Source organism: Rattus norvegicus, chromosome 16, assembly GCF_036323735.1.
Source record: "Rattus norvegicus strain BN/NHsdMcwi chromosome 16, GRCr8, whole genome shotgun sequence".
Lineage (NCBI taxonomy): Eukaryota > Metazoa > Chordata > Mammalia > Rodentia > Muridae > Rattus > Rattus norvegicus.
The window spans coordinates 6,453,014-6,475,754 of NC_086034.1; the positions used below are offsets into that span (position 1 = coordinate 6,453,014).

Below are 22,741 nucleotides of genomic sequence, written 5' to 3' on the forward strand. Positions count from 1 at the left end.
CGGAAGCTACGGGCCACCGCTCCCAGCCCAGGTTGCCCACCCAGCTGTCGCCGAGGGCGCCGCTGTCCCGGAGCTTTATTCGTTGACACAAGACGTGGTAGCTACTTCACGGGCGGCCGCCCCGCGCGGTGACTGCGCCGTCGAAGGAGGCGAGCGCGCTAACGGGGGATGGGTCACGCGGACTGTGGCCCGCGGGCACCTCAGCGTTGCAGACAGTTGTCAAAACGGGGACCGCTAACGGCCGCGCGCTAACAGTCGCGCGCCCGACCCATCTTCCGCGCGTGCGCATCCTCGCCTCTGCGCGCGCGCATCCGGCCTCCGCGCAGGCGGAAGGCCAGCCCCGGATTAGGCTCGTCGTGTGTGATGACGTTGTACTCCCGGCGCGGGTGAGTGACGCGGCGCGGCCCGTTGTCTGTGTGGGGCTGAGAAGCCCCGAGGGCGGTGGGCGCTCCCGGTGGGGGCGGCGCGGGGTTAGCAGGGCCTGGACATGGCGCTGAGAGACCGCTCCGCGGGAAGATGAATAAGGGCTGGCTGGAGCTGGAGAGTGACCCGGGTACGGAGGGGCCTCGGCGGGCCGGGGGCTGGGGAGGCCGGATGGGCCCCGGACTCACCTGCCTGACAAATCCCTCTTCTTGTCCTCCCACCCAGGCCTCTTCACCCTCCTGGTGGAAGATTTCGGTAAGAACCCCTTTACCCCCGATCGTCGGGCCCTGGCTGGTGTGTATGTGGGAGGTGGTCCTTGAGTTCTCGCTGCAGAACCTGAGGCTGCCCTGCCGACCTCTCCTTTTCTGATTGTAGGTGTCAAAGGGGTGCAAGTGGAGGAGATCTATGACCTTCAGAGTAAATGCCAGGGGTGAGTGGCTGGGACACCCCTTACCTCCGGAGGGCTGAGAAAGGGATATGGGAATAGTACCCCGTCAAGGGAGGCAGTATTAGAAAACCTAAATATTATAAAATATCACTTAAGAATGCGTCACTCTTTGTGGGTGCCCTCTTGGACTTTTTTTTTCCCCTTCCCAGTCTTCCCTCAGTGTTTTCCCTTAGGAAGGAAGCTGTAGCCCCCCTTTCAACCCTAAGGGCTCTTGGAGTACAGTCTTGGGAGTTCAGCTGCCTTTCTGGTCTTGCAGCAGTAAGCCTCCGTCTGGTCGCACAGTGTTGCACAGTGCCTTTTTTTGTAAGCGAACAGGCCATCAATTACATAACCATGTGTGCTGTGCCTTTAGTCACCACACAGAATTTGTCCTAGCAGTAGTAGTTGTACACTCCTTTAATATCAGTGCTTGGGAGGCAGAGGCAGGCAGATCCCTGAGTAGTTTGAGACCAACATAAGCTACCTAGTGAGACCATGTCTCAACAAAACTAAACAAGGTCATCCTGTATCAATTGGTTAGTGTGACAAGGCCCTTTTTAAGGCACCTAAATTCAGATTCTTGGTTTGGTAATCTATAGAATAGAGGCATAGAGATCCTAACAGCTTTGAAGTGAAGGAACTGGTTCAGAAGTTCACGTACCCTACTACTTGTACTAGGGCTGGAGGCTGAGGTCCACCAGTGAGAGTTGGTACTTGTTTTTCATCAAAAGTTTTTGTGCCTTTTATTGTATCCCTTCCTTGCTTCATCCTGGGCCGGCAGTTCCAGATTTCCTTCTTGCCTAGACTTCATAATGAAACTGAGTGGGGTTTCAGAGCATCAAGTTCATACCTGGCTGCCTGTTACAGGCTTCTGGGGTTTGAGGTCTGAGAGCCATGTTGGATACAGTCTTGGGAAGAGGAGGGCTCAGTGCCAGAGCCCTTCAGTGCAAAGGATGAGGGAGAGAAAGAAGGGGGTGCTGATTGTCATCTGCCTCTTGCTTCTCTAGGCCTGTATATGGATTTATCTTCCTGTTCAAATGGATCGAAGAGCGCAGGTCCCGCCGCAAGGTTTCTACGTTGGTGGATGATACATCTGTGATTGATGATGACATCGTGAATAGCATGTTCTTTGCTCACCAGGTCTGCCGAGTTCTGCGCTTGTGTGACGGCCAGGATGCTGGTTTTGTTTTTGCTTGTTTCTGGTATTGCGTGGGAGTGACAGTGGGGAGGCTAGACTGGTACCGAGAGTGGATGTTGCAGAAACCCTTTGGCAGGCAGAACCTAGCTCTTTTTCACTGAAGGGGAAACCTCGATAGTCAGTGGTGTCCCTGGATAGGAGTTATTTAGTTGGTCTGTGTTAAATGAGTACAGACTGGGTAAGCAGAGGAAGCTGAAGGATGTTAACATCTTTTTTAGTCTTCATTCTCAATAAATGTGGGCAGGGGCTGCCTGGGGCACAGAGTAAATATGAGGGTATATGAGTGACTATTTTTGATTTATAGCTGATTCCCAACTCTTGTGCCACTCACGCCTTGCTGAGCGTGCTTCTGAACTGCAGCAATGTGGATTTGGGGCCCACGCTGAGTCGAATGAAGGATTTCACCAAAGGCTTCAGCCCTGAGGTATGCTGCAGTACCTTAAATCATGGCTCACTGGTGGCTGGAAACATCTGACCCTCAGAGCCATTGGTAATGCCACTACATGGTATCTGGTACTGTGTGGTCATTTCCTTTTCAAATGTTTATCATCATTTATTTGACTCATAAGTAATGTGGAAGGTAATTGATTTTAGGCTTTGCTGTTAAGAAATGAGATGATAGAAGTAGAAAAGGAAAAGACTTAGGTTACCGGTGTCAGAACCTTTTCTGTTGTGACTTTTTCTATCAGGCTGTGCTGTTCCCCAGTAGTCACTGGTTACCATGTAAAGCCAGCATGGCCCATCTCTTTGGGAGGTCCTAAGTAAGGTGTCACCTGCCACCAGCAGCCCTTTAGGAGCGTTCATCTGTCTGTTTGAAACTCCTGGGATACCTCTAAGCCTGGTTTATGGACCTCGTCCCCTGTCCAAAGGCTCACCTGACAGCCTGTTCTTATGTAGTCTTATCTTCTTTTTAGAGCAAAGGATATGCGATTGGCAATGCCCCTGAACTGGCCAAGGCACATAATAGCCATGCCAGGTAGGTGAGAGCTGTAGTTGCTGATGTGGAGTAGGGGTGGTGGAGGGTATCTCTAACCTTATTCTTTTTTTTTTTTTTTCGGAGCTGGGGACCGAACCCAGGGCCTTGCGCTTGCTAGGCAAGCGCTCTACCACTGAGCTAAATCCCCAAACCCTCTAACCTTATTCTTTTTCAGGCCAGAACCACGTCACCTTCCTGAGAAACAGAATGGCCTCAGTGCAGTGCGGACCATGGAGGCGTTTCACTTTGTCAGCTATGTGCCTATCACAGGACGGCTCTTTGAATTGGATGGGTTGAAAGTCTACCCTATTGATCATGGTAGGCCTTCAGAGGAAGGGGCCTGTTGGGTTTCTCATGCTTCCTTCTGATTTTCTGGATCTCAGGGACTTTAGATCCTTGAGACGTAGGCCCATGAGTGGGTACGGGACATCTAACTCTTGCCATGATTTCACCTTCTACTGTTTATGTGACTAGCTTGTAGCTGCTCGACCGCACTAATCTGTTAACCTTGCCTACGCCATCTCAGAGTTTCCCACCTGCTGATTCCTTGCCTCGGTCTTCCCTAGGGCCCTGGGGAGAGGATGAGGAGTGGACAGATAAAGCCCGAAGGGTCATCATGGAGCGAATCGGCCTTGCTACTGCAGGGTAAGGACCCTTGGTTGTGGCCTTCTGGAGCTATGTCCCCTTTAGGTGGGAAAGAGAGATGTGTGATCATCTGTAGATTGTAAGGCCACATGGCACCTAGCAAGATCAGGCTTGGGCCTTGGGATTCTAATGTTTGTTTTCCTGCCTGGGTTGCCTGTGGCTTGCTCTGGGCTGGGCTGGAGGGGCAAGCCTTGTTGGGGCTTGGGTGGTACAGCAAGGTGTCTGGCGTGTGTGTCTCTGGCTGCTGGCTGCCTATTGGAGTGGGGCCTGTACTTAACAGCTACAGATGTGACTGTGAAAGGAGCTCTAACAAGATACTTGCCTCAGTCTTACAGCAGGGCTGGGGTGGGAAGTTCTCTCATGTCTGCCACTGTGATTGCAGGGAGCCCTACCATGACATTCGCTTCAACCTGATGGCAGTGGTGCCTGACCGCAGGGTTAAGTATGAGGCCAGGCTGCATGTGCTGAAGGGGAACCGACAAACAGTCCTGGAGGCCCTGCAGCAGGTAAGTTGCCTGTCCATGCCAGTCCAATGCTCCCTGACTCTGTCCAGTTCCCAAGTCGGTGTCTTGTAGACAGAGGCTTTAACTCTCCTTTGCTTCCTTTGTAGGGGTAGTAGAACTTAGCTTCTAAAAAGATGTTGTGACTTGGCCTTTTATTTTACACTAAATAAATGACTGGGTAGGGTCAAGGCCCTTTGCTGTCCAAGGGGGAAACCTGGCTCTATCCTTCTCTTCTAAGCTTTGTGTTTTGTTTTAAGCTGATTAGAGTAACACAGCCAGAGCTGATTCAGACCCACAAATCTCAAGAGTCACAACTGCCTGAGGAGAGCAAGCCAGCCAGCAGCAAGTCTCCCTTTGGGCTAGAGGCGGGCAGAACCCCGGCGGCCTCTGAGTGCACTCACACAGGTACTGGAGGGACTTGGGGCCTCAGCTGTCCATCCTAGCTTGACAGGGGAGACCCAAGCACTTCCAGAAGGTACTTGGGCGGTGGTACAGAGGCCCTAGCAGCAGGCTGGAAATCCCAGTACTAAAGCTTTCCCCATAAAATGCAGGGAGAGCACAGTGAGCTTTTCCTAAAGGACTGTCATGACCCTAGACCCACACCCCTCTGTGTTGGGTGGTCCATCCTGTCCCATCCATATACCCCACCTCTATTATTTTCTCTATAGGCTCCCTTCTTGTTTGTCTTGTTTTTCCCCATCTCGTTGTGTGACTTAGAGCTTACCTGCCTATCCTGTTAGTGGTCTTCACTGGGGAAACAACTGCCACAGGCTTAGACTGTAGGCTTTTCTTACGGACCCAGCTGAATGTCCTCTTTATACTCCGCCTTGTCTCAGATGGTGCAGAGGAGGTGGCTGGTTCGTGCCCACAAACTACAACCCATAGTCCTCCCAGCAAATCTAAGCTGGTGGTGAAGCCTTCAGGGAGCAGCCTCAATGGGGTTCCCCCAACCCCTACCCCTATTGTCCAGCGGCTGCCAGCCTTTCTAGATAATCACAATTATGCCAAATCCCCTATGCAGGTAAGGTGGAAGCCCCTCATCTGGGAGGCTGCAGTGTTGGGTCCCAGTGTTACTCTTTGATTCTCTGGTTGGGCCTTGATGACCAGGCTCCTCTAATACTCATAGGCCCCACCACACCATGGTTGCACGGCCTTAAGGTGGTCAGGAGAGTTCCTCCTCTGACATTTAAGTCTATTTTGCCGGCTACACAGTTGGGCATACTCCTTGGCACATGGGAAGGTTTCTCCTGGTAACTCAAAAGGCAAGGCATTCTGTCTCTCTTAGAAGCACTTTGCACAGCCAAGAGCCAAGCTACCTTCTTCCCTAGCTGCAATACCGTGCCCAGCCTGGGTGAGCTCTGTTCTTACTGCCGTTCTCGCCTGCTCCAGGAGGAGGAAGACCTGGCGGCAGGTGTGGGCCGCAGCCGAGTTCCAGTCCGACCCCAGCAGTACTCTGATGATGAGGAGGACTATGAGGATGAGGAGGAGGATGTGCAGAATACCAGTTCTGCCATCAGGTCAGTCCTGACTCTGAGGAGCTCTCAAGCTCTGGGTACCTCAGGTCCTGTTCCAAATACTCCACCCTGTCACCTGAGAAGGCATTTCTGCAGAGATCACTAGGCGCCTAGAGAATGCAGGCCCTGGACGAGGCTGGCTTGAGGGGCTAACCCCAAGTCTTCAAAAAAAATGTATGGTAGGTTTAGAGGGAGGTAAACATCTTACCATGTTATGTGTCAACATGTTTTGTTGAGGTGATCTTTCAGTACGATCTCAAAGAATTGGGCTAGGAAGAGAGGTTGGAGAGGTGATCTATTGGTAAGATGGCAGTTCTGTTGGAGGATGTAGTCCTGGAAGGTTAGACGTGAGGAGCTAGAGTGGAGACCGTCTGCCTGTACTGTGGCACTTGGGGTGTCATTGCTGTCAGATTGCTTGGATCAAGTGTTAGGAGCTTCTAGTTGGGCTTGGGAAGAAGAGATTGTATTTGAGCCATTCTGGACACTGCTGGGTGTGGTCACCTAGCCCATTCCCTGTTTTTACCTCTTATTGGACCCCACAGATACAAGCGGAAGGGGACAGGGAAGCCAGGATCGTTGAGCAATTCTTCAGATGGGCAGCTGTCAGTGCTGCAGCCCAACACCATCAATGTCTTAACTGAGAAGCTTCAAGAGTCTCAGAAAGACCTTTCAATTCCTCTGTCCATCAAGACTAGCAGTGGGGCTGGGAGTCCAGCCGTGGCTGTGCCCACACACTCGCAGCCTTCACCCACCCCTAGCAATGAGAGCACGGACACAGCCTCTGAGATTGGCAGTGCTTTCAACTCACCCTTGCGCTCACCCATCCGCTCAGCCAACCCAACACGGCCCTCTAGCCCTGTCACCTCTCACATCTCCAAGGTGCTCTTTGGAGAAGATGACAGCCTACTTCGTGTTGACTGCATACGCTACAACCGTGCTGTCCGTGACCTGGGTCCTGTCATTAGCACGGGCCTGCTGCACCTTGCTGAGGATGGTGTACTGAGTCCCCTGGCACTCACAGGTGGGCCTTGAACTCCTGCACTGGTCACTCGGTGTACCCAAGGAGAAGGAGGGATGTGGCCCGGTGACTACAAAGTGTCATGTTTCTGATGCATCTTTTTATGTTCTCTCCTAGAGGGTGGGAAGGGTTCCTCACCTTCTACCAGATCAAGCCAAGGCAGCCAGGGGTCCAGCAGCCTAGAGGAGAAGGAGGTGGTGGAAGTCACAGATAGCAGAGACAAGTCTGGGCTGAACAGGTCCAGTGAGCCCTTGAGTGGAGAGAAGTACTCGCCCAAGGTAAGTCTCTCTCAGCCGCCTTTTCCTAGCAGAGGGAAGGACCTAGGCCCCTACTCCCAGGTTTTGGGTTCTTGATTGGAATTTTGGTGTGAAAGTTGGTGGCTAAAGCCAGGAAACCCTTTGGGATCGGATGGCATTGATAGCCCCATGGACTGTGGCTGTTCACTCGTGTTTCTAGTTGCTTCTTAGTAGTGGAGCTTTGGTGCCAGTCAGGCCCCTAAGGTACACTGTTGGGTTGTGGCAGGAGCTGTTAGCACTGTTAAAGTGTGTAGAGGCCGAGATTGCAAACTATGAGGCCTGTCTCAAGGAGGAGGTGGAGAAAAGGAAGAAGTTCAAGGTGGGTGACCCCTCTACTGCCCGTTCCTCTGTCCTCTCCCAAGGACCAGCTGCTCTGAGAAGGTGAGCTGTGATGCCCTCACCTGCCTTCTTTTCCACAGATTGATGACCAGCGAAGGACCCACAACTATGATGAGTTCATCTGCACCTTCATATCCATGCTGGCTCAGGAAGGTGAGGAGGTGACCTCCTGCCTGCCTGCTGGTCTTAATTGTCCTGCCCTGTTGAGGGTCATGTTCCTCACACTCCCTTCCCACTCCCACCTCCTAAGAATTCATCCTCAGCTCATCAGACTAGAGCACAGGGAGGGCTGAGTGAGCCTAGGAGACAGCCACCTACTAAGGCGTTTTCTGCCCTCTACAGGAATGCTGGCCAACCTGGTGGAGCAGAACATCTCAGTGCGGCGCCGCCAAGGGGTCAGCATTGGTCGGCTTCACAAGCAGCGGAAGCCTGATAGGCGGAAACGCTCTCGCCCCTACAAGGCCAAACGCCAGTGAGGACCTCTAGCCCTGACTCTGCAGCCTCTCTTGCCGCAAGGCCCTCACCAGGGCCCTTCACTGTTCGACTTTTCCAAGTATTACTGAATAGTTCAGCTAGAGCTCAGGCCCTGGGAGTAGGAATGGGATGTGTATTCTGCATTATGCTCTGGGGTCTGGCAGGGACAAGGCAGCTCCATAATGCTCAGGAAGCAGCAGCTGGAATTGGAGGGTGCTGTGGCCTCCACGGCCATCTGAGGAGCAGCAGGATATATATTCTACCTGTTGGAGATGTCTATTTTTTTGACTTTTGGCCATCTTGCCACTGTATTAACATGGCCAGCTTCCTGACTCTGCTTTCTCTCCCAGCAGCTGTCATTCTGCTGGGCCCAGGTCTCTTATAACCACAGTACCAGCTGGGAAACCCAGAAGGCATTGGTCCTGGTGCTCTAGCACCAGCCACCAGCCTGTCCTTGTTGTGAAGAAGCTTGGCCTACTACTCTTGATTCCTTCTGGGAGAGCGCCAAACTCAGGGACCTGGCTGCTGAGCTGGAATGGGCATGGGGTATCCTAGTAGGATGTACAGCCTATCAGGGTCCCACAGCTATCGTGGAGACAAGTGTTTGAACTGTCCTCGTACCACCCAGACTTGTTAGTGAGTCAGAGCAGGGCTCTGGGGCTCTTTGCCTTCAGTGTTGTGGCCCTGGCCGTGGGCCTACCTTAGGCTCCTAATCTCCGTCTCTGGGGTCCAGAGGAGCCACTACTTAGCCCCTCAGTATTACCATGTCTCCTCTTAGGAATGTCAGAGGCAGGGCTGCTCGAATGAGGCTGGCACTATTCAATTCTCCCGACCGTGCCAGCTTCCTTGGCCTCATGCAGGTACTCAGGGTAGGGGACAGGGTCAAGAGGAGTTAGAACTTCTGTGTTCCCATAGGGCTTGATGCCAGTGGGGTAGTAAGCACAGCACTGCTTCAAGCTCCAGGCCCAGATAGCCCTGTGCCCTCTGCTAGATACAGGTGATCCAAGCAGGCCCCTTACCTGTACATAGCAACTGTCGGGGGGATGGTACAGCAGTCCGACCCGCTATAGTGTCTGTAAATACTGAATCAGTGAGTGAAGAATAAAAGTGTGCTAATAAGTGATCTTCTGGTGGTTATCTTGACATCGGTAGGCTGGGCTACGGTGGAATGAGAGACTGACTAGACTCTGGCCCAAAGCTCTGTTGATAGCAAGGTGGTACGTATTTCTGAGGAAGAAATGGTTGGTTGCATGGTAGGCCTGGGATGGGACTGAGGACCTAAAATGAGGGGAAGATTTCAGATGGGCTATGGTCAGGGTATACCAAGAGTTGAGGTGCTTAGCTTTTACCAGATCTGATGGCTCTGAACCTAAAAGGTGCTGGGGCTCTGACTCAAAGCTAGGCTGCCCACACATCGACCCGGTACATTTTTCTTGGGACCTGAGAGGGTGTGTGTCTCATCCCTTACCACATCTGGGCAGACCAGAGCTGCCCCTGCCTCTCTCTTACCTTACTCTTCTCTACTGAGAACGCTCTAGCCCTTTTTCCTACAGTGGCCCTATAGTTGGGGCCTCAAGTACATAGCCAAGGCACAGCAGGACTTACTGGAGAACTTTTAATGGCCCTTGCCCTTCTATCTGGGTCTAGTAGTCCAGGGCACAGATGAGAGCTACACCACGCTTTATCCAGTGTCGCTGAGGCTGGTTGCTGGGGATCTCTACAGCAATGACGTAGTTGGTTGAGTGGCCTGTAGTCGATAATGTTCCTGAAGCAGGCAAGAAGGGGTTAAGTTTAGGTTATACCCTATCACGGCTAGAGAAGGGCTGGGTTAGGGACAGGAGCATAGGCAGTGAGTTCCACAGACCTGGGTTGGGGATAGGGAGGGACCCTGGCCCCACAGTCAGGCTCCTTTGTGACTGGATCTGATCAAGGCTCAGGCCTGCCTAGATTTATGTCTCTGTGACTGAAGAGGAAGGTGCTACCACCCATCTCAGTCTCTATTGGGCCCAGCACTGCTTCATCCCTGCTTTTGGCTTCAGGTCTTCTGAGCCCATAGAGGCTTGTAGGTGAACAGTAGATTACTAAGGAGGGCAAACAGGCTGGGAATTGAACCTCCAGATACTACCTTGCTGCATTGGGCTTTGGCCTGGCCAAACCTCTACCAGCCTTGCTGGTCAGCCAATCGGGGTCTGCATTAACTTCCTAGACTTCCACCTGCAGTTGACGAGTCTCCTTGGCAGCCTTACCAGCACGGGTCAGAGTCTTGTAGATGGGGCACAGGTAGAAGTCCTGGTTCTGGACCTTTCGGTTAGCTACTGGCAAAAGCCAGATAACAGCCATCTCTGTGTACAGCTCTTTGGGCCGGGACTCAGCCAGCTGGAAATCGAACGGGTCCCAGCGAGCGCCTTCCAGGAACAGTCCGTAGATATAGCACCCCGTACTGGGCCTTTCCGCAATCTCTGATGATGCGTAGGACAGTACCTGTGGTGGGCACACAGACACCCACATTGGAAACAGGATGCGGATCTGCATCAGGAGACAGGTCTCTGTCCTGAAAGCCGCAGGCTGCCCATCATCTATCTGCCATTACAGTCTGTTACCAGCCCCTCTGATTTCCCCTGGGGCTGTTGGCCTGGGTCTTTTCACCTCCTACTCAGATTACTCCAACCTTTAACCCCCCTCCCTACCGCCCTCCTTCAGACCTTGAAATCAAAGGTGATAGTGTCGATAGAGATGACGAACTTTCGGGCAAAGTTTTGTAGAGTGCCTGTCAGGAAAGCCTGAGGGAAGAAGAAGCCACTGATCCAGAAGACAGATGGGATGCCATTTTTGATCCAGGAATGCAGGAAATTCAGGCGCTGCAGCAGGTCCATGATCCAGGAAGCCAGTGGCTTGAGCGACGGGTAGGCCTTGCTTTTCCAGAGCTCAGGCACAGCGTTGTTGTACAGGCTGGTGGACATCAGCTCTAGCTCCAGGGACATTACCACTAGCCCCTTTATTGCCTTGAGCATGTCACTGAGTGTCTGTGTGATCACCATTAGGAGCTTGTTGTACCTGTGAGGTCAGGAGCAAGCTGTTAGTGGGCTGGGGTTCTATGGCAGTATCTGTGCCTCTCCATCTGAGGCCACAGACCACGATAGAACACAGAAGCTTAGGTGCAGAACTGGGTGAGGCATACTGGGTACAATACCAGCCCTGGCCCTTAGCAAATATGTGGCTTAAACATTCTTGGGCGGCGGGGGGGGGGGCGGGGGGGGGCTCAGTTTATCCATCTATAGAACGAGAATCGGCAGCCACAGTTGAGGACAGATGTTTAGTACTTAGCCCAACAGCTGGCTAATAGTAACACCTGCTGTCTCTCCAGCAGTGGCCCAGGCCTGACTGGGTCTGCCTAGGCGTGGCAGGACATTACCTAATGACCTCTTGCACCAGCACCGTGTTCATTGACTCCTCATACAGTACAGGGTACTTGTTTACCACCTCCTCCAGGTCAACAGGTTTGGGCACCTGGACCAGGATGTCCTCAGCCACGTCTTCCACTAACTGCAGGGCCAAAGAGACATGAGGGGCAAGGCTGGCTACTCAGCCATGGCAAGATTCTAATCGAGTTGTACTCCTGGGGGTAGGCGGGACAGGGCAGCCTGGCTTTGCCTAAACCCTGGCCCTCTATTACTACCCACCTCCTCCCGGCTCTGGCCACCCATGGAGGAGGATTTGGGCTGCAGCTGGAGAATGGCACCAAATAAGGCAAACGTCTCGTTCTGGGCAAAGGTGATGTTGGCGTTGTCATGCAGACCGAAGATCTCAGGCATGTCATTGAGTGGAAGGCTCTTGATGTAGGAGAGGTAGCCCTGGGAAGCAAGACGGCTGAAAGTGAAGGCCTCAGCCTGCTCTGCCCCCGCCTTCAGACCACCACTACCCTTCCTAGTTCATTTCACCGTTGCTTCTGGAACTGAGATGGTCTCTGTGGTGCTGTGTATCATAGCTCTTGCCTTCCTTCAGCCCTTCCTGCCATCCTACCCTGTAGCTGCTCAAACCTAACATGCTCCCTCTTGTCAGTCCCTATGTGGTACTCACTCAACCCAAGTTCAGGATGCTTCCCCCACCACCCTAGAGTATGTGCTTAGGGAGTGCCGCCCTCAGAGTCTGCATTACCACCACACTGAGTGATACTTGGAATTGGCAAGGCAGGGTTCATCTCTCCCCATAGAACCTGCTCCCCTCTGGCCTGACTGACCGCATTCCTCACTGTGGGATGGGTTTTTCATTTGGTGCTCCGGAAGACAAAGCTGTCCCTCTTCCTACTGCCTCCTCTCCTGTATTAAGGCTCCACGGGACCCCAGGGAAGTCCTCTGGCAGGCCCCTTCCTGCGGACTCACATTGAGGTCATAGGTGGGTGGGATCTGGTGGTATATGCCGGATTTGCTGTACCTGTGCTCCGGAGAGAGCACAGCAGGGTTGTAGAAGTCTTCTAGTATGTTCATGACACAGCGTCGGTCCCAGTCGTCAGTGACGCGACCACCATAGTTGATCTCTCCAGCTGTGTACTTGAGAACCTATGGGACGGGTGAACAACGGTCCCATTACAGGTGCCCACGTCAGTGGCACCGAGCCTCCCCTTGCCTACCTTGTAGGGGATATCCTCATATTCATCTAGGAACATCTTGAGCTGACTGATGCAGATGCGCAGGTCTCCATCTGTGAACTCATAGGGGATGTTGAAACCCAGGGGCCCAAACTTACGGCGCTCAAGTGCGTTGCCGTGGAACAGACACAGAGATAGCAGCAGGGACTTGAACTCCACAACCTGTGGGACAGGAAGGGATAGAGTCATAGGAGGAAGGGCTGGGACAGGAGGTGGGTACTTAGAAGGTGTCTCCCCTCTGAAGCCCTTTTCCTATGTGTGAGTTGTGTGGGTGTGTGCTCGTGAGTTGCTCACAGAGGCCAGAGGTGTCAGATCCCTGTGGAGCTGGAGTTTCAGGCCATTGTGAGCTGCCTGAAGTGGATGATGGGAATTGAACTCGGGTCCATCTGGAAGAACCACCAGTACTCTCGACCACGGAGCGTCATCTCTCTAGCTGATGCCTTACCTTTTGACAGGAGTGGAGGAAGTCATCACTGAGGCTGTTGTAGGACTTCAATAGATTGGCTTTGACGCCACGTGGCGGTTCAATAGTCATTTTGGAGCCATTTTGTAGGATGGACACTGGGAACTTATTACTGGGCAAGCTGGTGAGCCATAAGCGGAAGTCCCGGTGTACCTGGTGGCCACAGCACCGCGTGAGCACAAAGACCCAGACCTAGGTACCTCTGACTCACTCCTTCCTTGAGTTGGTTAGGAAATAAGGCAGTGCAGACAACTGGCTGAGAACAGGCCTTAGCATAGCAGGTCCTGGGGCCACCAGTCTGTCCTGCATAGCCCTTGGAAGCCACCAACCCCAAGACCCAGCAACTCAGAGGCCAATAATAGTGTAGTTAATAATCCAGAATACTCTAGCTGCATCATGGCATGCATCTATGTGTCTGAGTCTGGCCTGTACACTTTGTGGGCAGGCATCATGGCACACCTTGTCAGGATTGATGTGCTCGATGAGACGCTCCAGGGCTGGCATCCAGCTTGGTGCCAAGTGGCAGTTCTGAAAGAAGACCCACTTGCCCCTCTCTATGGAGTTGCGCATCATGGCTTCAGCCCGAGGGCCCTGTGGGGACAGGAACATTGAGTAGGGACTGCTGTTCATCCGCCTTAGCCTACCTCTTCCTTACCTTCCCCTTACCTGACCCTGTCCCAAAGAGATGGCAGAGAGCTTCTTGGAAAACTTCATTTCTTCTGCAAATTTATAGAGGTCAGCAGCAGGGTCAGTACCAGGTGACAGCACAAAGATGAGGGGTGTTGTGGAGTTGGACTCCTTGAACACTGCAGACAGATTGGCTGTCTGGAAGGGTAGGAAGAGATGATGAGACCACCTTGGGCTGGTGAGAGGCAGGGCTCAGGGCAAGGGCAGGGATTCTAGAGGTTCCTGGAGCAGTGCCAGAAGGGCCTTTGAGGTCCTAGCTCATCTGTGTTCCAAGAGTTCTCTCCTGGACAGGGCCGGAAGGTAGGTCTCAAAGCACCTACCTGAGACCCAGGACACCAGCTCTGCCAGGATCATCACTTGCCTGGGGCTCAATGAATCGGGGTTCCAGGTGGTTGGCCACAAAGTCCTGCATGGCATTAGTAACTTTATCCCCACGCAGGCAACGGAGAATAAGCAGTTTCTGGAACTCGTCCAGGTATGTGTTCCAGATGCCAGGCAAGGGCTCCCTGCAATAAAGCCCACCTATCACTCAGAACCAGCCTACAGGAAACCACAGGCCCATGAACTTTGTCAGATGTATGGGGGTTCCCAAGAGAACAGGGCTAGAAGCACAGGGAGATGTGGCCATAGAGGCATGGCAAGACCAGGCCTTTCAGAGGAGGTCTCTGGGTGGGCCTATTTCTGGGGTCTTCTCTTGGGTCCCTGGGGGCATACTGGGGGCCAGCACACCTGTGAGGCTCAGCACTGTCAAAGATGGCCTGGAATTTCGGGAGGTGCTGCACGAAGTCGGTAGAGAAGGTAGAAAAGGCTGGCAGGTTTGAGAGTGCCAAGATGTCTCTCCAGGCCCGGTCTGAGAGCCAATGTGGGGCAGGGTTCTCAGACATGGTCTGGATGGAGCCTCCAGACAAAAGGTAGCGCCACTCACCCTAGCAGAGTACAGACTAGGTTAGTGCCCACACCTTGTAGCCAGCAACTTACCCAGAGAAACCGAGGTACTCTTAGTGTCCACTACTCTGCCCTTTCTTGGATATGAGGTTCACAGAAGCTCCTGAGTAGACCGGTATGGGAGGCTCAGGACAGTTTGACAATCTCTCTGCTCAGTAGCACATTTAAGCTCTGGGAAGACCTGTGTTCATAGCCTCAGTTGGGCCATATTAATCTAGAGTCCCCTGTTGTGTTTAAGCAAGGGATTGTGTTTTCAAAGATCTCTGTTCCCTTTAACTGTGTTATGCTCTTTTGCTTGGCTTTCCCTTTATCATGATCCCGTGCTTTCAGGCCCACAATATGGTGACCCCTCAGACAGACAGACAGACAGACAGACAGTCCCTGAGCCATCTGCCTGCTCCTGCACCTGGTTGATCTTGCCCTCATTCATCATAATACGGACGCACAGCAGGAAGGCGAACATCAGCTTGTGCTTCTCAAAGAGGCTGCGGCAGACATTGCTGTAGAGGCTGAAGGTTAGGTAGCGGTTGATGTTGACGATGCGCTTCTTCAGGTTGTCTACGGGGTAGAAGGAATGGTGGCAGAGCACGGGAAAATGGGGGGAGGGAGACAATCTCAAGGCCTAGCCCAGGTTCGAAAGTCTTCCTAGCAGGGTAGCCTGTGCATCTCCTTGGGCAGCAAATGCTTCCAATAAGGGGCTCTAAGTGGGGTGAAGATGAGAGGTGGTTTGTTCTTCGGTATCGGGGTGTGTGGTGTAAGGGGGAAGGTTGGTAGGGGCTCATAGAAGTGCGCCCATAAGCATCCCGTCCATCTCAGAGCAGGACTGTTATGTCTGTGTTAGAGATACCTGCTCTCTCTGAGTTGGCGATGCCCGAGAGGAAGATGTTGAGGAACCACTCAAGAGAGTACTGGTACATGGGGTCCACGTTGGCCAGGTCTGACACACAGAAGAAGAGGATCTGGGTGCGGACAGCCACAGGTATGTACTCCATGCGCGTGAGGTCAATGTCCTTCTCTGTCTGCTCTGCAATCCTGACCTTAGCCTAGGTAGAGGGGCAATAGGAGAGGTGTTAAGTCCAGGGAGGCTGCAAAGAGCAGAAGGTAACGGTAAGGGGTTAGGGGCGAGTCAGGGTTGGGGTAAACGGGTAGGGTCAGGTTGGTAGGAAGGAAGGCACTTCCCAACCTGGATCTCAGCAGCCTTCATCTTGGAAGCCTCCAGCACCTTGATAAGCTCCACGTCGTCCACAGGGTTACCCTCGGAGGAGCTGAGGCGGTACAGGATCTGGTCCTCAATGTCCTTTAGCTCCTGCCGCATCTTGGCATTACTGATAATCAGCTGGTTCTTGGCCTCTTCCAGATCAGGCCGTTCCTCGGCCACTACCTGGCCCAGTAGCTGGTCCTCTAGGCCACTACCGGGCAGCGGGGAGGACATCAATGGTTATAACAGCCCGAGAACTCCAGGGATCAATGCTGTCCACACTTATCTATCAAGAGCCCGTTGCCAGTGTCAGCCTGGGAGACCTAGCCTCAATCTGTGGGACTAATGCAGGGTTGCTTTCAAACCAATGGTTCTCAGTGAGACCTTGAGTAGCAGGGGCTGGGCAGCTAGATTCTTCATTGGCAAAGGGGGCTGTAAATAATCAAGTAAGATACGGCTTAAGAGGGCCTGGTTGTAGCAACTCAAATGAAGACTTTAGTATGTAGCAGGCTGTGTGTGTGTGTGTGTGTGTGTGTGTGCGCGCACGCGCGCATGCACGTGTGCATGCATGCGTGCAAGTGCGTGCATGCGTGTGTGTGCATGTGTGTGCGCGTGTGCACGTGCGTGTGCATGTGTGCATGTGGGTGTGTGTGCATGCGTGCGTGTGTGCGTGTGTGTGCGCGTGCGTGTGTGTGTGCGCGTGCGTGCGTGTGTTGTCTTGGGTGGAGGCTCTTACCTGGGTGACAGTGTAAAGTTGATGAGGGTGAGTTTGGTGGAGACCTCTGGTGAATAGTGAGGGTTGGGCAGCTTGGTGGTAATGTACATCCTGAAGTCCTCATGGTAGGGGATCACTGTGTCTCCCAACTTCAGGACTGTGTTCCCTTGCTGCTTGTACGTCTGTAGTAGGTAAGATGGGCCGGCAGTGGTTGGAGTGAGGACAGCTCTTTGTTCGGGCCTGCAGTCCGTGGCTTCCCCTTCCCCACAGGCCTACCTGCTTAAGCAACACGGGCTCCAGTGCGGGATCCAGCTCCTCACCCACATTTTCCAGAAGGCAAGGCTTGCCAAAGCGGATAGCGTTTTCCATGCTGCGCAGGAAGTCGCGGTCACTCAGCTTGAACACATCTAGCCCACTCTCCTTCTCCTGCAGGGGAAGGCGGGGTTATGGGAGCTTAGAGTGGGCCCAGGGCTCCATGAGCACTGGGAAAGGCACCTGAGCCTGTGTGAGGAGGTTTGCTTACCATGTTCTTGATCCATTTGTTAGCCTGACCCTGAGGGTCAATGAAGTGGGTCCAGCGCTGGGAGAATTGATTGATGACCCCATTCTCCACTGACAGAGTGTCATTGGGGAGGCCAGCAATCTGTGGGAAACCAGGCGCCATGCTCGGTCACGATTCTTGTGTGAGCACAGCTGGCTGGGACATTAGCTACCCACTAACTGTAGGGCTGTAGGTTTCTCCTTGAATGCTTTGGATGGAGGAGCATGAGGGGTAGAGATGGCAGGGTGGATAGGACGTGTCTCCTGGATTCTCTTCTGCTGCCGGATGCTCTCCCGGTGCTGTCCTCTGTGGGCCTCTTTGTCCCTGTGGTTTCTGCATCCTTGCTTAGTGACATTACCTTCAGGGTATCCAAGTCCCACTGGCCTTTTATACTTGCCCACCATCGGCCTCTCCCGGCCTTTGGGCCTTGCTTAGCCCTGACTTGAAACCTCTCCCCACAGATGCATCTGTGCCACCCCTGGCCTGCTTCTTTTTTTTTTTTTTTTTATTTTTAGAGCTGGGGACCGAACCCAGGGCCTTGCGCTTGCTAGGCAAGCGCTCTGCCACTGAGCTAAATCCCCAACCCCACCTGGCCTGCTTCTTTTTCTTCTCACCACCCTCTTGCTGCAACCAGGAGGATCCAGAGGAGGCATCCACTGGAAAGGAGGGTGGAAAGGAGGCAGGGGGCTCTAGGCCCAGCCTGAAGTGCACTCTGATAGTTACCTGCCAAGAGCGGATCTTCACGGGGTTTCCCAGGGTTGAAATCAGCGTGGGCTTGGAGGTGTGTGGGACACCGTAAACTGTGAGCTGGTTGACCCAGTACTCATAGAGCGCTGCACGGTACTGCCCCTGGGGAGATGTGAAACTTAAGGCCACCACACTAGGCACACAGCGTTCTCCTCCCCTCTGGCTACAACACTGCATGCAGGAGTCAGATCTCAGATGAGGAGCTGGACATTATAGACATTTCAGACCTGCTTGGATCCTACAAACCTCAGACCCTTGTCTATGAAGTGGGTCATGCCTGCAGGGTCTTCCCAAAAGATGGCTCTGAGGATTCAGTGGGGCACACAGTGAAGCATTTTAGAGCAGTGTTTAGCATGGGTACACATGTGTGAGCCTTTATATACTTCCAATAGGGGCTCTTGCAACTTGTGTGGACAGCTGTGTACCTGCTTGGTACCTATATGCTACAATGAGGGAAGGAAGAAGAGCTGCCCCACAGGTTGTCCTCACAGAGGTAAGGCCTCAAGGGGAGGGGGCTCTCTTTGTGGGATAAAGCTGGTTAGGATACAGTAGGGGATTCTTTACCGTGAAGGGCCCCAGGTAGGCCACAAAGCCAGCAGCCACCAGCACATCGCCAAAAATGTTGTCAAGCATATTCTCCAGATTCTCCACAGTGTCCTGCCAGCGAACCTTTTCGTCTGCTAGCCCGTTGATGAGCTGTAGAAGCAGCCTTGTGGGATGGGCTCCGGGAGGCTGGCCTGGGGACTGGGACTATCTCCGCCCACGGTGACCCCACCCACAGGTTGCTATAAAGGGGGTGGGGAGAGCCAACCCATAGTTGTCTTCCCGGCGGGCCTGCCAGTGGTCTCTGTGGTCTCCCACGGGGTGGCGAACCTTGTCGGCCCGGCCTAGGCGCTGCTCACACTGCTCACACTTCATCTCCAGCTCCTCCTTCTTGGTCACGCACTCTCGATACTTGGCCTGCAGCGTGGAGATGCCATCTTCCACTTCGCGCAGGTGGTGCTTTGCCTCCTCTAGTATCCTCTGGGTGACTTCCAGGTCGTCCTGGGCTTCTCGCAAGGCTTGCTGCAGACAGAAAGGTGCAGATCATAGCCAGTCCCTGGGAAGGCGAGCCAGCCCCCACCAGCGCCGTACAGTCCTCACCCGTTTGGGCTCCACAGCCTTGGCTACAAAGTGGTACTTGTGCATGGCGCGCACCCACTGGCAGATGGACGTGCAGGCCTTGGACACCTTGGCAATGGCGGCCGGTTGGAACTCCTCGTTGTCGATGTATGGCTGGATGGCTTTGATAACTGCTTCCCCAATGTTGTCCTGAGGCAGAGACCACTCATCTCAGGACACTGCTTCCAAAGAGGGACAACTAAGATCCCCTCTCCCCATATCTCAGGGGCTGGAGAGCCTCTCACACTCATGCTCTGCCCCACCTGAACCAACCACTGTTGGTGATGGGCCTGGGAACCTATACTGTACTTTCAGAGGCCAGGGCTAAGTCATGCCCTGGAGAACAGAGCTCAGGCTGTGAGCCATCCTGGACTGGGTGCCTCTCTACGAAGGGTGTCTCTGGCCCTGCCCATGTAGGCCAGGCAAGTGGTATTCAGTGACTTTCTGGACTGGAGAGAGGCTCCCTGAAGGTTCTGGCCTCCTGGCTGACCTAACCATGGCACAGTCCAAGAGAACAGAGAGATACCCAGGGACTGAAAATCTCAACTGGATCCATGTACAGAGAACAGAGAGGCAGCGGAGGAAGCCGGTAAACCTCTTGGCTAGGATAAGAAGAATCTCCAAGTTGCAGAGCCTTGGAGTGACTGTGAGTGACATCATATAGGCACAGGGACCTGCCCTGGCAACAACTTCTGGTGGGGAAGGGGATGTCTCATCCCACATGACAGCTCCTCAGGTAGACTCTATGTCCAATGGCCCCAGACAGCTCTATGTCCCCCAGGGGCATGTGTGCTGCAACTGCTGGTGACGACAGAACAGAGCATAGCTCCTGCAGATAGGTGATGGGTACTTTGCCAGCTCCTACCCTTTTGCCGTGTCCTGACCACTGGCTGACCCATGTGCCTAGTGTGGTTACCTTGTCAAACTTGAAGAGGCTTTCAAGGAAGCGGCCTGGGTCTTGCAGCAGCCCCTTGCCGGGCTCCCAGTAGTCATCCACTTTGGAGCCTGGTTTCTCTCCGGGTACCTTCTTGGGCTTGATGCCCTTCATGATGCACACGGCCTCTATGACCAGCTTCACTCCCGGGGGTGGGCGCTGCATGGCACGCACCTATGGGTCATGCCAAGAGGTATAGAAGGGGAAGGTCCTACCAGCTCGGGCAAGGTGGGGCCCTGCCAACCAAGTCTTTACTGCCACAAGACCTAGGGTCCCAGGAAAGTGGGACAGACAGTGAGGATCTGGCCCTCGTTCTGCTGTCCCCTGTTGGTACACAGTCACCAAAGGATGTGCACAAGGTGGGCCTGGGGACACCATTAGGACCTGAGAGGACACAGAGAGGGACGCAGAGAGTGCGAGGTGACGCCCTCTACTCACCTCTGTCACATCATTCTTGTTGAGGTTTCGAAGGCTGGCCAGGGCTGCGTCCAGGGCCGGCAGGGCCTCATCCAGATCCTTCTGGGCGTCATCAGCAATAGCTTGGGCCTTGCTGGCCTTCTCGTTGGCCTTGATCTCCTCTGCCTGCACTGATTTCCGGGTCTCTTCAGCTATGGCTGTGTCCACCTGCAGTTGGGAGACAGGGCATCCAGTTAGTGGCCAGTGGCAAGGGCAGGAATACCAACCCCTCCCCACTTCTGAGGATGGGGATGTCCACCCTTTCCAAGGGCTTCTTTTTCTTTTCTTTTCTTTTCTTTTTTTTGGAGCTGGGGACCGAACCCAGGGCCTTGCGCTTGCTAGGCAAGCGCTCTACCACTGAGCTAAATCCCCAACCCCCTAAGGGCTTCTTAGTTGCAATAGGTTGCAGAGACCTGGGAAGTCTAGGAGCTTCTCCCACACATCTCCAAGGCCCACCACGGGCCTTAGGGGTTTCCAGGTTTGGGCAATCCAGTCCTACAGGCCCACATTGCCGTCTGTGCACAATGCCGAAGTGTACCTCCCCTTTCTTCAGGGAACGTTTTGTAATACTGACTCTGCAGGACCAAGCCTTGAATCCTGGCAGAAAGCTGTCATGCTAATGGTGGTCTGTGCTGGGAGGACCGAGCCCTCCATGTAAACCCTGATTCTGTGTGGCATCTGCATGTCTGTGTATGCCAGTTCTGCCGCTCAGTCTGAGCTGTGACATCATCAGTTCCCGGCCTCTTTGGATTCATCAGCCTTGCCCTTCATAAATGCCCAGCCAAAGGGGTGCCTGGCCTAACGTGGGGATAGTCCTGCCTAAGTATCTGCCAGGTAAACGAGAAACCGGTGAGGTGTGAAAGCCAGGGGCTCGCCCTTTGATGTTTGAGGTGTTGAGCATCCTCACACAGGACCAGAGAGGGAGCTGGGCTTAAGAGCTCTCGTGAGCACCCGACCTTGATCTGGTCCATAGTGAGCAAGGTGTCCTTGGCAGCTTCTTCCAGCAGGGGGCGCATAATCTCCAGCTCCTCCTGCATCTTGGCCACATCCTCCGAGGTGCGCAGAAGCTGAGTTTGGGAGCAGAGAAAACAAAACACGAAACGGTTGTTACAGGAACTAGAGAGGCGCCAGGCCTCAGGGTTCTGAGGAGAGGGTTCTGCTGAATCACCTCCACTCGGGTGCCCCTGGTTGCTCAGTGGTTTCTAGAGGAGGGGGCCTCCCTCCCTGAGAAGTTGGGGGTACCTGTTTGACTTTGCCCTTCACTGATAAGTTCTATTTTTTTTTCACTGAGAAGGAAGTCACCCTTTGCAGCGCCTCAAGGCTGGGGTGCCATGGCATCAAAGACTGCTGAAGCCCAGCACGGGTAGCTAGGCTAGCCACTGCCTTCCGGCCTTCCTCGGGCCTACCTTGTCAAGGCCACTCTTCATTCGGTGTTTGGCCGTCTTCAGTTCCATTTTCTTCTGTCCAATGAGGATGGAGAAAATATTGAGCAGCTCCAAATAGCTCTTGGGGGTCACGTAGTTGTGGCGGGCCAGCTCTGCCAGGTACTCGACACATTTCTTGGCCACGGACTGGTGGATATACACGCAAACGTGAATCTGTGAAGGCAGAGATCATGGACGCTTGCTGTGCTTCAGCAAAGACCAGGTACCAGGTACCCACAAGGCCACTGTGCCCTGGTCCCGAGGAAAGGGTCACAGCGCAACTGTACCTCAGATAAATGGTTTCCTAAGATCCTCATGACCTCCGGGCCTAGGTAACCTTTAATGTGGATGAAAAGCCCAAGGCCCATACTAGTCAAGAACAGACCTGGCCTTGACGATGGACCCAGGTGTCGTCCAGCCGTGGCCCTTGACTCAGCCCCATGAGCCGCCTCCCTCTGGAAGGCCTAAGATGGTGTCCCATCAGAGAGGCTGGGTCTAAGACAGGGAAACACTGGCTTCATCTTAGCTCTTGAACCTCAGAGGGCCAGCTTTCTAAGACTGAACTGACAAATCTGCCTGATCCTATCTGTAGTCTCTAAGGGGTGCTAGCTGTCTGTAGAACACTCCAGGTCACCATGTTACCTACGGCCTCGTTTCACACATTGTAGAACTGAGGCGTAACCAGGCAGCACCATCTCACCAACACTTTGCTGGCCGTGGTCGGCCTCAGTGACCCCGAGCCTCTATTAAGTGAGACATTTCTCCCCCCTGACCCCCAAGAGACTGCATCTCACCACGGTACCCACCAGTCCTTCAATTACTTCACTCGAACATTCCAGTTCTGGGATCTCATGCAGGAACCTGGTGGCCACAGATTGCAGGGCCTCTGCGGGCCACTCGTTAAACCAGTCAATGGTGCAGCAGTTGACAAGTGAGGGGAACTGCCTCAGGCGAGCACGGAAGACCTCTCCAATGGGACTGAGGGAGAAGGATCCCCATGAGGCCCAGCAAC

General features: G+C 53.7%; 2 protein-coding genes across 13 annotated transcripts in view; one reads left to right on the plus strand and one right to left on the minus strand.

Annotated features, from left to right (window-relative positions):
• Positions 1–112: 112 nt before the first annotated feature.
• On the plus strand, positions 113–8,939 carry Bap1 (Brca1 associated protein 1). Of its 3 annotated transcripts, none has more exons than NM_001107292.1 (17): positions 113–553; positions 649–717; positions 799–853; positions 1,858–1,990; positions 2,353–2,472; positions 2,963–3,024; positions 3,200–3,342; positions 3,591–3,669; positions 4,052–4,175; positions 4,430–4,577; positions 5,009–5,193; positions 5,562–5,689; positions 6,229–6,707; positions 6,822–6,982; positions 7,227–7,319; positions 7,420–7,492; positions 7,682–8,939. In NM_001107292.1, the coding sequence occupies exons 1-17, from the start codon at positions 517–519 to the stop codon at positions 7,813–7,815; spliced, it is 2,223 nt and encodes a 740-aa protein (NP_001100762.1). In that variant the 5' UTR covers positions 113–516; the 3' UTR covers positions 7,816–8,939. The 3 variants fall into 3 exon arrangements, with proteins under 3 accessions (NP_001100762.1, XP_006252668.1, XP_006252669.1); XM_006252606.5 differs by having other exon boundaries at positions 413–553; positions 649–678; positions 7,682–8,936; XM_006252607.4 differs by lacking the exon at positions 7,227–7,319 and having other exon boundaries at positions 413–553; positions 649–678; positions 7,682–8,936.
• Positions 8,940–9,405: 466 nt separating this feature from the next.
• Positions 9,406–22,741, minus strand: part of Dnah1 (dynein, axonemal, heavy chain 1) — a 61,127-nt gene continuing 47,791 nt past the window's right edge. For 6 of the 10 annotated variants that reach the window (XM_063275052.1, XM_017599982.3, XM_039094184.2 and 3 more), the window contains 27 exons: positions 22,536–22,707; positions 21,712–21,903; positions 21,262–21,372; positions 20,288–20,473; positions 19,832–20,023; positions 18,898–19,065; positions 18,628–18,819; positions 18,319–18,450; positions 17,731–17,856; positions 16,990–17,109; positions 16,743–16,892; positions 16,488–16,648; positions 15,737–15,962; positions 15,401–15,596; positions 14,960–15,111; positions 14,338–14,534; positions 13,970–14,114; positions 13,588–13,746; positions 13,381–13,512; positions 12,904–13,074; positions 12,441–12,620; positions 12,193–12,369; positions 11,494–11,664; positions 11,226–11,356; positions 10,516–10,867; positions 10,060–10,294; positions 9,415–9,578 (listed from right to left, as the gene is read on the minus strand). In XM_063275052.1, coding sequence (XP_063131122.1) covers positions 9,457–9,578; positions 10,060–10,294; positions 10,516–10,867; positions 11,226–11,356; positions 11,494–11,664; positions 12,193–12,369; positions 12,441–12,620; positions 12,904–13,074; positions 13,381–13,512; positions 13,588–13,746; positions 13,970–14,114; positions 14,338–14,534; positions 14,960–15,111; positions 15,401–15,596; positions 15,737–15,962; positions 16,488–16,648; positions 16,743–16,892; positions 16,990–17,109; positions 17,731–17,856; positions 18,319–18,450; positions 18,628–18,819; positions 18,898–19,065; positions 19,832–20,023; positions 20,288–20,473; positions 21,262–21,372; positions 21,712–21,903; positions 22,536–22,707 — 4,648 coding nt within the window. In that variant the 3' untranslated portion in view covers positions 9,415–9,456. Of the gene's footprint in view, positions 9,579–10,059; positions 10,295–10,515; positions 10,868–11,225; positions 11,357–11,493; positions 11,665–12,192; positions 12,370–12,440; positions 12,621–12,903; positions 13,075–13,380; positions 13,513–13,587; positions 13,747–13,969; positions 14,115–14,337; positions 14,535–14,959; positions 15,112–15,400; positions 15,597–15,736; positions 15,963–15,988; positions 16,184–16,487; positions 16,649–16,742; positions 16,893–16,989; positions 17,110–17,730; positions 17,857–18,318; positions 18,451–18,627; positions 18,820–18,897; positions 19,066–19,831; positions 20,024–20,287; positions 20,474–21,261; positions 21,373–21,711; positions 21,904–22,535; positions 22,708–22,741 lie in introns of those variants that run through there. The other 4 variants (NM_001033655.2, XM_008770978.4, XM_017599984.3 and 1 more) reach the window with 4 other exon arrangements.

Excerpts from the sequence above, each read along its gene's own strand:
- Bap1 (NM_001107292.1), top strand. The coding sequence starts at position 517 with ATGAATAAGGGCTGGCTGGAGCTGGAGAGTGACCCGG. Across the intron at positions 3,025-3,199 it reads GCACATAATAGCCATGCCAG|GCCAGAACCACGTCACCTTC; the intron begins GTAGGTGAGAGC and ends ATTCTTTTTCAG. Across the intron at positions 7,320-7,419 it reads AGAAAAGGAAGAAGTTCAAG|ATTGATGACCAGCGAAGGAC; the intron begins GTGGGTGACCCC and ends TCTTTTCCACAG.